Source organism: Syngnathus typhle, linkage group LG11 (assembly GCF_033458585.1).
Source record: "Syngnathus typhle isolate RoL2023-S1 ecotype Sweden linkage group LG11, RoL_Styp_1.0, whole genome shotgun sequence".
In the NCBI taxonomy this organism is placed as follows: domain Eukaryota; kingdom Metazoa; phylum Chordata; class Actinopteri; order Syngnathiformes; family Syngnathidae; genus Syngnathus; species Syngnathus typhle.
Window position 1 is genome coordinate 5,657,632 of NC_083748.1, and position 11,429 is coordinate 5,669,060.

Sequence of the window (11,429 nt, forward strand, 5' to 3'; positions counted from 1 at the left end):
CAAAATCCTGCAAACGTTTTACCGTAATACATGGTTCTGATGTACCAAACACTATGAGAGTCTTTAGTATAACTTGCATAACACACAAAACTAGTTTTCTAACAAGTCTTTTTTTTTTTGGGACATGTTTGTAACAAGCAAAACTTGTGTATCCACTGTATTGTCACACATCTTAGGTCCTGTGAATCCAGGGTCATAAATGATGCCCTCAGCATCTCTGAAAGCAATTAAGTTTATTTCCTATGCTACCGGTGAAGAAACATAAAATCTGTTTTCTGCAAGCTCGGCACCCGTCGTAAAACTATTTCATCATACTGTAATGCTCAATAACATGCATAAAAAAAATCTTGAGTTTCTAAGTTTGTGTAGGTGTAACTTAAAAAGCGACTTATTTAGGTATCCTAAAAATAACTGTCCACACTGGCTGCAAATACTGTATATTAAATGTTATTTTATTATCAGAAACATGTTTTTCAACATGAACTTCCTTGCATTTTCCATTGTCGAGAGCATTGGTTTTGCTTTGTTTTACGTTTGCACACATCTGGAATGTCTAAAATGAAGAGTGACCACTAGCTTTTCCCAGAGCACATGCATTTGCCGCGGCTACATTTTGCACAATTTACAGCAGTAATTTCTCATGTCACCTACAAAAATGGCAACACTGATGCAAACTCAATCCTTTTATTTTTTTTGGGGCATGCAAAGAGAAATGTCACGCAACTGTACAAGTGGGGGCTTATTGCACAAATTGTTTCATGAAAATGAATAAATTATATATAGTCTGAGCTTTCTTTGCTTCAGTTTTATCCACATCATATAGCTTCTTCCTCTTGCAACAATAACGACTTTTTTGTAATCCTATTTTGCCAAAGCAAGCTCATGCCAGGCCAAGTCAAGTACCTCCTCATGTTTTCCCGTCCATCTTTGCTGTAGCACATCTCACTTCAATTTTCCGAGAAATTCGATCAGCCCTTGGTGAAAGTCTCTCGGTTTGTCCATGTAGCACGCGTGGCGAGCTTCATCCATCTTGAGCACAGTGTGATGAGGAAGTTGGGCAAGGTTTTTATGAGACTGGGCGCCCAGATTAGTGTCAAGGGCCCCGAACACAATCAGGGTAGGTGTCTGGAGAGTACATTACAAAGTCAAAATGTGTCAAAAATTATTATCTATATTACGGCAGAATATCGAATGAGATCCCATTAGATTATTGTGTTGCTCACCTGGATATTCTGATACTGTTGTGGCGTGTAACTTCGAGTACCGACAGGCGCTATGGGAACAAAGCCTCGCAGCTGTCCGCTGTTCTTCATGAGGAATGGGATGGAGTAATGGCCGCTCATGGACGGACTCACAAGCACCGCCGCCCTCACACCCAGTGACTCCATGAACCTGGAGAGCAGGTCCACTCGACTTTGATCGGTCTTGAGGGTCTCAGAGTCGGGCGACTTACCATACCCTGGCAAAAAGGTATTAAAGAAAGATTACAGACATACAGGTAGGATTTATAAGTGAAATTGAGTGTGAGCATTGTCGTCTTATTTTAAACCACAAGAGGGCGCACTGCAAATTGCTGAGCCAATATATTTATAGTCATACCGTTACTGCTTGGGTATGACTGTACAATAATAGTGATAATTGCACACATTAAAAAGACTGCTGCAATGCCTTTTTACTGGAATTTGTGGTGTCGGTAACAACTCAACTGAATTCAGCATGGACAAAACAATTATCTCTCAACACTTGACTATTGTATTATTACTAGGGTTGAGCAACTAAAAATTTGAAAATAGAATAGAAATATGCCATTATTTTTTATTTCAATTTTCATAATCTTAAGGGAAATTAGTATCTATATTGGGATATGCAGGTCTTTAAAATTATCAGACAGTTTTGGGGAAAGATGTTATGCATGACGAGTGGTATCTGTACTTAGTATCGGCGACTACTCGAGAATTGAGTGCTTGTACTGGTTTCAGTCAGAAAAAAGTGGTATCAAAAATCCCTAATTATTTCTGTACCTGGCAGGTCCATGGCTAAAGCCTGATATCCATTAGTAGCAAGAAGGGCCATGGTACCAAGTTCTTCCCATGTTTTTGATGTAAAGGCCTGGCCATGCAAAAGTACCACTTGTAACCTGCAATCAGAAATGACACTGTATCTCTCATCTGGGACTCCATCTGACTTTAATAATTAAAGTTTAGATGATTTAAAGAACCGTTGCTAGATGTTAGTCAGCTGTGCTATCGTGAGCTCACCTGGGCAGTATCTGTCGTCCAGCTCCGTCGATGGGCAAAGCTTCACGGAAAAAGAGCGGCGGGTCCCCAGGCAGATGTCCTGTGCGAACAGACACGTTCACGTTGAGAAGTGGCGGTGGGGATGTGGCCAAGAGCCCGAGTCTTTGTGCGTTGAGGGATGGCTCCATGTTGCCTTGACGTATGGAGGGCAGTAGCAGGTACAGTAATAAGGTGGCCAACAACACCATGCCCAGGATCACCATACGATTGCGCAGGAACATCCTTTTAGAGTTTGAACCTGGAAAGTGGTGGGAATTGCATACAGATATGTCTTATTCATATCAAATGTACAAAACGTGTCATAACTCCAAAACAAATGTATGAATTGGGAAGGAAATGAACGTTGTTACCTATGACATATTTAGGACAATGCTAACATCCAGGAATTATTGGCAATTATTTCTGACCACAGAAACCAATTCCGATATAAAAATAAATTTATGTTCTTTTTAAAATACTAACAATAGATATGGTTGTAGTTTGCACTATAACCGCATCTACGGGTTAAGAGGCAAAATAGTAAGTACCAAAATGATCCGGTGTATTTCGACACCACTGAAAAATACAACAATAATGATAATTATATTGTTAAAAACCTCAAAGGCAGCTAACATTACATCAGCTAAGCATGCTATGCGTCTCAATGGGATGTTGAAGATTAATTAGTAGAACCTCAATCAAACATACCGAAACACAGGAAGACACTGCAGGACACTCATTGACGAAAAAACAATGTTGTCTTCTTTGCCGTCATGTCTCCCGAATCAAATTTGTAGGGTGAATTTAAGCAGTTTTTAGTCCGCAGTATTGACGTCGGTTAGCAATGTGAAGACCTCTAAATAAGCATTAATGCCAGCTAGCCGATATTCGACGTGAGCTTTGTAATGTACCTGCGTATTAGTTTCTTTTGTAAAAGAACGATGAAAAACATTTGTGTTAACTGCTGTCATATACACACAATGACGAACGTAAAATAGCTCTATATTAAATATATCCTGTGGTGTTTGAAAAATGTTCTTTAACGCTTTGTTTCTGGACGAACAATATTACGTGCTGCACATAACAACCGGTTGAGTGAGACACGTCATTTCCTGTACATATTGCACAAACCTGTAAAATAAAATAAATTAAATGGTTGGGGAAAAAATATTTTGTTCAGAAAATAATATACGCAGAAGTACGCAGAGTTAAGAAAGGAATACTGCACAAGTCACATTCAGATGCGTTTTAATGTAAAAAAAAAAAAAAAAAAGATCAAATGAGAACATTAAATACTAAATTAAAAACATGTAATCAATCAAGCCTGGTTTTTTTTTTCTGGTTTGGTTCCAAACACTGACATCGAAGTATGTGAGGAAAACACAACTTGCAAACACTCCCCCAAAACAATGTAAATACTAAATGAAAAGGCCGTACACAATGCACTGTTTGTCGTCCCTGTACAAACTTTACACAGCAGCCTCTTGTTCAACAGAAAATGTGTTAAAGTGCAGCATTCCATAAATCATTGTAAACATTTTGTTCCATAATAGCATTTGAGATATTCCGTTCGCTCCTAACGCATTTAGGCGACTAAAGACTCTTTGCCCATTGACATCACGAACAAATCCAGAACTTGTGTGTGTGTGTGTGTGTGTATATATATATATATATATATATATATATATATATATATATATATATATATATATATATATATATATATATTCATCATTGAATAGCTTCATAACCTTTAATACAAGGCTGAGATGAACACTGCATTGAAAACTCGAATGGCATCTGTAAACAAAGAAACTCGACTGCAACATCACACTTCTCAAATACAACAGTTCAGGCCCAGCCACATTATTTCCTATTATTAATAAAAAGCACCTACAGCCATGTCATGGTCAAGCATTTGTTTTCTTCCCGCCAAACAAAGGTAGATATAAAGATTTCTTTTTTTTTTTTTTAGAACTATTACTCATGTTGACTAGCAGGAAAATAAGTTGGAGGCGAAAAGATTGCGGGGTGGGGGCTGCGGAATGGGAGGGAGTGTCATGTTACCATAAAGGACAAAATGATAATGCAGATGTGTTCTCTGAAATGTTGAAAATATTCTATGCTGCATAGTATGATTTGTAATAATTCGGCACCTTCTGGCATAATAAATTGTTTTAGACAAAGTCAAAGTGATTAAGCAACAAATTGAAATGTACTGTAGAAAACGAAGACACTGCGGTCGAGACAGAGAGTACGTATCACCATCTGGAGGTCAAGGACAGCATGGTGCATGCGGCCTGAGAGAAATGTATGAATTTCAAACAACGTTATGAGCATTTGGCTGGAGAATGTGGTCGAGCATTTGGAGAGCTTCTCGTGAAGCTTGACTCACACTCGCATTATTCTGTTGGAAAGATGCTCGGGAGGGGGCATGAAAAATAAGACCACATTTGGAAAATCTGGCTCATGTACAAGATAAGTCATCGGCGAGTGATTCAGCAGTATTTGTATTGTTCAGGAACTTGGAGTGACTTCATGTCAAACAGCCCAACTAGAATCATTTGAAGTTGCTTCTTTTCCTCACTGTAACAGAATGAGGAGTCCAAGCGGGAGTAAAATGCAAAGCGGCCATATTCCTAGAACAGAGGGGGCTTTATTCTGCCCTTTGGCTCTCAGAGCACAGGCTTCCCCCTGGTAACCAGTGTAGCACTGGCACTGGAAGTGTTGACGGAAAACCGCCAGCTCGGCCTGACCGGGCTTTCCGCTCACCTTCAGGCGGCCGTTCTGCCGAGTGATGCTGTGCGCGGACGGGCTGAGGTGCAAGTACGTGTCGTCGTCGGGATGACTGCGCAGGCAGCGGCCGTGCAGGTTGCAGCGTGTGCGACTGCACTCTTCGGCCGCCGTGGACACGTTGAGCAGGTAGCGGCCCAACGCTCCGTTGAGATAGTCTTTAAGGGTCAAGCAGCCGCTCTCGCTCGAGTAGGACGAGTCTCCCCAGAAGATGACTCCCGCCGCTCCCAGTGCAACGCTCTCACCGATGGTGGACACCAGATCTGTCTGTCAAATGCAGCCACACGCAGGTCATACATTGGGCGCTTGACAGCTACGAACCTCAAACCTGGCACGACTCAAAACACCGGAACCTCAAATGCCCTCCGGGTTGGGCGAAATCTACTCGCTCACTTACATAAACACTTCTGGACAAATTAAGCAGTAACAAAGATTTTATGGCGCCGCACCCTTTAGCACTTGTGACTGTGATGTAACAGGATTCCAACTGACCTCAGTGAGGAGATCCATCTGATTGATGTACGTGGGGCGGGTGTAGACGAAAACCGGGCGCGCCAATCCGTCCCCAACAGATGCCAGGCGCATGGCCTCCTTCACCCTGTTGCGCACAAAAAGGCGGCCATAACGTGTGGAGCGCAGCACGGACCCCATGTATATGGAAGGGAAGAGCGCCGTGCACTCCATCCACAGCCAGTTGAGCTGGTCGTTACGGGCCATCTCCAACTCGGGGCAGCGACCCGTGTAGTTCTTCAGACCATTCCTGTAGTCGTGGTTGTAGCAATCCGGGAACAAGTAGAAGCCCCACACTTGATTGGGCCTCAAATTCTTTGCAAGTTTCAGCGTCTCCAGCATGAATTTACGAGCCGACAGCTCAAACTCCTGCTTGGCCACTTTTGCAGCTTGCTCCTGGCTCCATGTTGGGTTCTTCTTCAGAACCATTTCCCGCGATTTACTTCGATAGATGTCTTTAGATTCCCAATTCCTGATCCACAGCGGGCGCCACTCTTCCCAGTCGATAACAGCCAAACCTTTGGCCTCTGGTTCCCGGATGTATTTCTGCACACCTTCTGGCATCTTTTCATAGTGTTCAACCAGGCTGGCAAGCTGCGGAAGGCCCTTGTTAACCGCAGTGCCATCATGATCGTAATAAGGGTAAAGGCCGAGGCGCTCCTTGTAGAATATGGTCAGGTTTTGTCGGACAAAGCCCTCGTTGGGCGAGGCCACAATGTCAAACTGGTCCAAAGGTAAAGTGACACCGTGCCTCGGGAAACAGTCCTGAGTGGCAGCATTCCAAACCTGGAGAACTGGTGTCTGGGAATATAAAGGCCATCTTGTTTGCTTAGCGTGTGTTGCGCATACACCCGTCCATGTTGCTGTGACCGTCAGGATCACGCAATTCATCCAGAGAGCCTCCATGGCCAACCCTCACCTTTTCTCCTCTGACTCTGCCAAAATGAACATATAGAACAAATATTCCTTTTGTCAAGAGCTAATTCCACAGCGGACAGATTTGTTGCCATTTGACAAATTCAGCTAATCACTATTTTCTTTTAATTGAAGAAAAATCTCACCCATTTGCATTTCAAGTAAAAATATTTTAAATTTAATTACAATTGTGGTAAATCTATCTATAGTTTGTAAGTGCTTGAAAGGCTTTGAGCCTCTGTGGTATATGTATGGTTTACTTTAAATTATTTATAAAGACAGTTTTAATCACATTTAAGGGATCAAGTATTCGCAGATTTTAGCTAAATATGGTCGGGGTCGGTTCCTATTTCCCATGAATACCGGGGTAGTTGCTTTCCTGATTTTTAATAAGTGCAGTTGACAGAGTATTTCATACGATTATGAAGCCGTAAAATTAATTAAATCCAATATGAAGATAAAATGATCTTGTATGAATTAATAGAAGCTACCGTAATTTTACGAAAGTACTAAACGTTAGTCATCAGTAGTACATGAACGCATCATTTGCATTTTGGAAACAAGCTGAGATTTAACATCTTAATATCTTTCACTATCCTTATCTTTACAATAAATATTGATTTCGATAGCTTTAGTTTTAAATGGACTGACCACCGGATTTAGTTCCGAGCGCGATCTTCCAAATGTGCTGAGTTAGCTCAACGCGGACGTCCTCTTTTCCCGTCAGATCTGTTCAAGTTCCTTCTACTCACCGATGGATAAATGACTTTTCCACGGGCTTGCCATGAGAAATATGACCGTCATAATTCTTCAGTGCATGCTGATCATAATAAAGGGAGGGGGTGGAGAGTCAAACTTTGGATCCTGAGAAAGAGACCGCAGCAGGAAAGCTGACGGGAACTACATTGTTCATTAACAGACGAAATCTTCGATCTCCAAACTTGTAGGGGGGTAAAAAGTAGAATCAAATTGATAAAACTATTATTTCAACTCAATTTGGGATTATAAATCGTTAGTTTTAGTAATTGCAAAATACTTTCCGCTAAAATATAATTTTCGACTCATATAAATCAATATTTCGTCAATTATTCATACCGCCATGAGAAGCGTTTACCCCCTTACGATAAAGTCAATCGTTCGTTCCTCAATCGCCGGTGTCCATTGAGTAACCAGAAACAGCTTCCGGTCACGGACGCAAACTAGCAGATGTTGAATGGTTCCCACTAGCGAATTTTGTTATTTAGTTTAAACATGGTTTTCTGTCAGAAATTAAACGTTATATAGCGAATTATGTACGTATATTAAACAGCACATAAATCAATGTATGGTTTAAGATTAATTCACATTTTTGAAGGCATGTCATAAAACTGTATGCCTTTTGATTGATAAAAACAGAAATAGTTTTGCATAAATAAAAAAAATATAACATCTTAAAAGTACATCTTACCTTTGAGTCTTAAAAATCAAGATAATGGCAATAGCTTTTAGTGGTTCTTTGAGGGTTTTCTTCAAATGTATTAAATGTAAGCGACTCCACCGAAGAGATGAAATGAGTGAGTAGAATTGCCCCTTTGGCTCTTTACATATGCATGAGACTCCTCCTCTGATTGACTTGAGTCTGGAGACTATGAACTTCAAAGTTTATAGCGTACAATTGCCAGTTTTAATTATATAATTGTCACTGGATGACTGGATGATCATCAAAGTATTACAAACATAATCACAATTCAGTAATTGTACTTATGCAGAACATAGCCACGAGACAAAAAGTCACAAATAATTCAGAATCGTTTTGAAAATGCAATTAAATGGGGTTTGATTTCAGCACGGTCCTGTTCATCTCTTTATCCCTTAAAGACAACAATATTGAGGGGATTTGCAGAAGGCATTTTCCCAGGCAAACATTAATGACCTTCACAGATCTCTTCCTCCTTCCGCACCACTCAACCCTGCCCTCAAGAAAATTGCTTGACATTGCAATTTCCTTTGGAGGTGGATTAGGTCAAAACATTAGATTTTGTTACACTTCAATTTGATGTTGTTTACTTCGGTTTACGGTCAAATAGCTCGATTAAGACACAGACAAGTTGCATGGGAATTTTTGGTCTGATAAATTACTAAATTTCTTTCGATATGCCCCATTTGAACTGGATGTCCTGAAAACTGCATTAAACAATTTTTGTGTAAGAAGAAAGGCCAAAACACAATTAGGCATTTAAATCTGTATTTAAAATGAAGAAAAATGTTATAATAAATTAAAAGTGAAATATCGTATGCAGAAGCAGGTCTCGAGGCGGACTTCTCTACTCCTGTTGTAACTCCTATTTGACATCACGCCAAAATCATTGAAGCATTTCAATTTAATTGGAGGGCAACTGATTGTCAACTCTCTTTGTTATTACAAGCAATCATCTGATCCTTTCCCCATGCATTGCAAAGTTGAGATGAAAAAGAAAAAATGAACAATGCTTAAGTGTGCAACTACTTTACTTCTGTAGATAATACCACGTGAGGGGAGGACTCTGTAATAATCCCCTTAAAAAGTTCCATACCTGAAAATAATCTGCAGCAATCAATTCAGGAGTCCAACCTATCCCATGTCTGCAACAACACACTTAGCGTACATGCATACACACACACAAACCATGTAAACCGAGTTCTAACTTGCCACCATCTCTCCCATAGGTGATCTATAAAGCGTCGCTAGCAACAGATCACATGCAGAGGCTCGGCCCACATGACATCATCTTGACCACAGACGCACTTTAAATACATCAAGAGATGTGTAGTGTGTTAGCGGAAAATTTCTGGTCTCCTGGTTGCAGGGAGTGGGGGGAAACCACGGGACGGCGCTGACACAGCGTGTTTGTCTTGGACGTCGTCAGACTTCGCAAAGGACGACAGGGAAATCTACATGGATGCACGGGAAGTCCAGCTTTATCATTCCCTGCAAGAGACAAAGACTGAGTGCGTGTAATCTTTACGTCGCGCAAACTACTTATGCTAATTTCAACCTTCTCACCTGAGGTGTCAAGTTTTTGTGAATCCTCTTCAGCTTGGCTTTTTTACGCCCATTTTTGGTCACAATAGTCTCTTCATAGAACTCGTGGGCCAGGTCGCCATCTTCGTCGAAGAACAGAGAGCTGCAGCGAGCGAGAGAGAAGCAAGAGCAAACCTTTCGTGAGGTTCCGAGGAGCACTAAATTGAGAAGATTCAAAGGCTTTAAGTGTGTTTATCATTCGTGTGGGGCGCAGGTGGACGCAAAGCAGCTTTCAACCCCTGGACAGCCTGAGCAAGCAAGATAATCCTCATGAGCACAAGATCAGGGTAGCTGGGGGTCCGAAGCTTTTCTTACTATTATTAAAAATATACAGCCATGTAAAGCGGGAGTGGGACCCACAAACTCCGAGAAGGCTTTAAGACGTCATTAACTAGCTAGTTAATTTGCTTTTTAGAGAAAATGAAGCTTCAAATTTGTGTTATAAACCAGTTGTATTTTTTTGACTTCTCTAGTTGGCACTCTTGGATTAAATAAAGGGGTTTAAGAAATGGCACGTGAATTTATGCTAAACAAAGACTGCCATCTGGAGGAGTTAAAAAAATACTACAACTGGTTTGTGAAACAAATTTCAAGCATCATTTCTCATCACTACCACTATCCTCATCTATGTGTTCATGTGGGTAATTGTGAATGCAGTCAGACAAGAACATCAAGCTGCTCCTAGATGGTCTCATAACTTTGAGCTTTAACATGCTTATTTCTTATTGTAACTTTCTCTTTCGCTTTCCGTGGTCTGCGTTCAGCCAACATAAGTAGGCTACAATAATTTAAGCGCAGCATTTTGAGTTAGTTTTAAAAATAATCCCCTCCAGGTTCGCTGGTGCTTTTGTTGAATACACGTGATAGAAAAACAATGGTGCCCAGGAGTGCCTTACCTTCGCCTGGTAAACACAAATGGAGTTGCGCTTGGGAAACTTCGTGTTCTTGCCAGTGACTGTTCATTTGCATCTTTGGCTTGGTCATCACAACTGCCTGAACCAGAGAAAGGCCAAAATCCTTTGGCTTTGGAGCCGCTGCCACCCATCTTCAGCTGCAGCACATAATTTACTTGGGCGTCGCTCTTATCCGTTGAATATGACACCTCTGGATGTGATACCTGGGAAACTAACAAATCCAAGAGAGGTTTTGATCATTGACTTGAAAACTCAGGTGCATACATCTGATCCTGAAATTGCCCTTTTATCATTCATAGGTGGGACATTATAGAAAACAAGCGAATGCTAACCATAATAATATGTTAAAATGCAAAATCCTGATTGATGTCGAGTATTTGAGTGTTTGCTTCGAGTCTTTAATTTGAAATTCTCAAATATTGTCTGTGGCAGGGCCCTTAGCTACTAAGGAACTATCATAACTAAAACGGGCATCCATTGGACGCAAAAAAGAAATAAAGTCCTCTTGCATTTATATGTAAAAAAAACAACTAAAAAACTAGAATAAATGAAGCACGTGGGTGTGACCCGAAAAGCACAAAAACATTAGCCATAAGATAAACAGGCTATCTCGGCATGACTAGAAATACTATTATAAATACTAAGACTATTGATAACAAAATTATTCCACACGTTCGTTCTTACTGACACGACCACAAAACTAGTTATACCGTATGACATTTAGCTCAGGTCAGACTGGCACATTAGGCAGAATGACGCTGTCAAAAGCTACGTTTTAGAATTGATGACAGCAGTGGAATTCAGCTTTCTCGACAACATACCGAGCGTGGCTCTTGATCGTTTCCGAAAAAAATGATGTTTTTCCTAACAAACTCGATCTAACAGGGCACTTAATTTGGGTGTATTGTGCTGAACCTAGCAAGAGTAGTTGCTAGCGTGAAAACCCATCGAACGTTCTTATTCGCTCTGAGTCTGAACTGG

At 40.8% G+C, this 11,429-nt stretch overlaps 3 protein-coding genes across 4 annotated transcripts; all 3 read right to left on the bottom strand.

Annotated features, from left to right (window-relative positions):
* Positions 1 to 431: 431 nt before the first annotated feature.
* On the bottom strand, positions 432 to 3,354 carry abhd14a (abhydrolase domain containing 14A). The gene is made up of 5 exons (XM_061290552.1): positions 2,985 to 3,354; positions 2,259 to 2,535; positions 2,022 to 2,137; positions 1,224 to 1,459; positions 432 to 1,125 (listed from the first exon to the last, which is right to left on the bottom strand). Exons 2-5 carry the CDS (start codon positions 2,516 to 2,518, stop codon positions 943 to 945), a joined length of 795 nt encoding a protein of 264 aa, XP_061146536.1. The 5' UTR covers positions 2,519 to 2,535; positions 2,985 to 3,354; the 3' UTR covers positions 432 to 942.
* Positions 3,355 to 3,507: 153 nt separating this feature from the next.
* On the bottom strand, positions 3,508 to 7,653 carry hyal2b (hyaluronidase 2b). 2 transcript variants are annotated; one of them, XM_061291981.1, is made up of 3 exons: positions 7,247 to 7,653; positions 5,562 to 6,514; positions 3,508 to 5,336 (listed from the first exon to the last, which is right to left on the bottom strand). In XM_061291981.1, exons 2-3 carry the CDS (start codon positions 6,483 to 6,485, stop codon positions 4,860 to 4,862), a joined length of 1,401 nt encoding a protein of 466 aa, XP_061147965.1. In that variant the 5' UTR covers positions 6,486 to 6,514; positions 7,247 to 7,653; the 3' UTR covers positions 3,508 to 4,859. The 2 variants fall into 2 exon arrangements, with proteins under 2 accessions (XP_061147965.1, XP_061147966.1); XM_061291982.1 differs by having other exon boundaries at positions 7,146 to 7,653.
* Positions 7,654 to 8,120: 467 nt separating this feature from the next.
* tusc2b (tumor suppressor 2, mitochondrial calcium regulator b) lies at positions 8,121 to 11,413 on the bottom strand. The gene is made up of 4 exons (XM_061290659.1): positions 11,270 to 11,413; positions 10,431 to 10,659; positions 9,517 to 9,637; positions 8,121 to 9,441 (listed from the first exon to the last, which is right to left on the bottom strand). Exons 2-4 carry the CDS (start codon positions 10,577 to 10,579, stop codon positions 9,376 to 9,378), a joined length of 336 nt encoding a protein of 111 aa, XP_061146643.1. The 5' UTR covers positions 10,580 to 10,659; positions 11,270 to 11,413; the 3' UTR covers positions 8,121 to 9,375.
* Positions 11,414 to 11,429: the final 16 nt, after the last annotated feature.

Excerpts from the sequence above, each read along its gene's own strand:
- abhd14a (XM_061290552.1), bottom strand. The coding sequence starts at position 2,518 with ATGTTCCTGCGCAATCGTATGGTGATCCTGGGCATGGTGTTGTTGGCC. Across the intron at positions 1,460-2,021 it reads TTTAGCCATGGACCTGCCAG|GGTATGGTAAGTCGCCCGAC; the intron begins GTACAGAAATAA and ends CCTTTTTGCCAG. Across the intron at positions 1,126-1,223 it reads AACAGTATCAGAATATCCAG|ACACCTACCCTGATTGTGTT; the intron begins GTGAGCAACACA and ends TGTACTCTCCAG.
- hyal2b (XM_061291981.1), bottom strand. The coding sequence starts at position 6,485 with ATGGAGGCTCTCTGGATGAATTGCGTGATCCTGACGGTCACAGCAACA. Across the intron at positions 5,337-5,561 it reads AGATGGATCTCCTCACTGAG|ACAGATCTGGTGTCCACCAT; the intron begins GTCAGTTGGAAT and ends TGCATTTGACAG.
- tusc2b (XM_061290659.1), bottom strand. The coding sequence starts at position 10,579 with ATGGGTGGCAGCGGCTCCAAAGCCAAAGGATTTTGGCCTTTCTCTGGT. Across the intron at positions 9,638-10,430 it reads TTTGTGTTTACCAGGCGAAG|CTCTCTGTTCTTCGACGAAG; the intron begins GTAAGGCACTCC and ends CGCTCGCTGCAG. Across the intron at positions 9,442-9,516 it reads ACAAAAACTTGACACCTCAG|GGAATGATAAAGCTGGACTT; the intron begins GTGAGAAGGTTG and ends TGTCTCTTGCAG.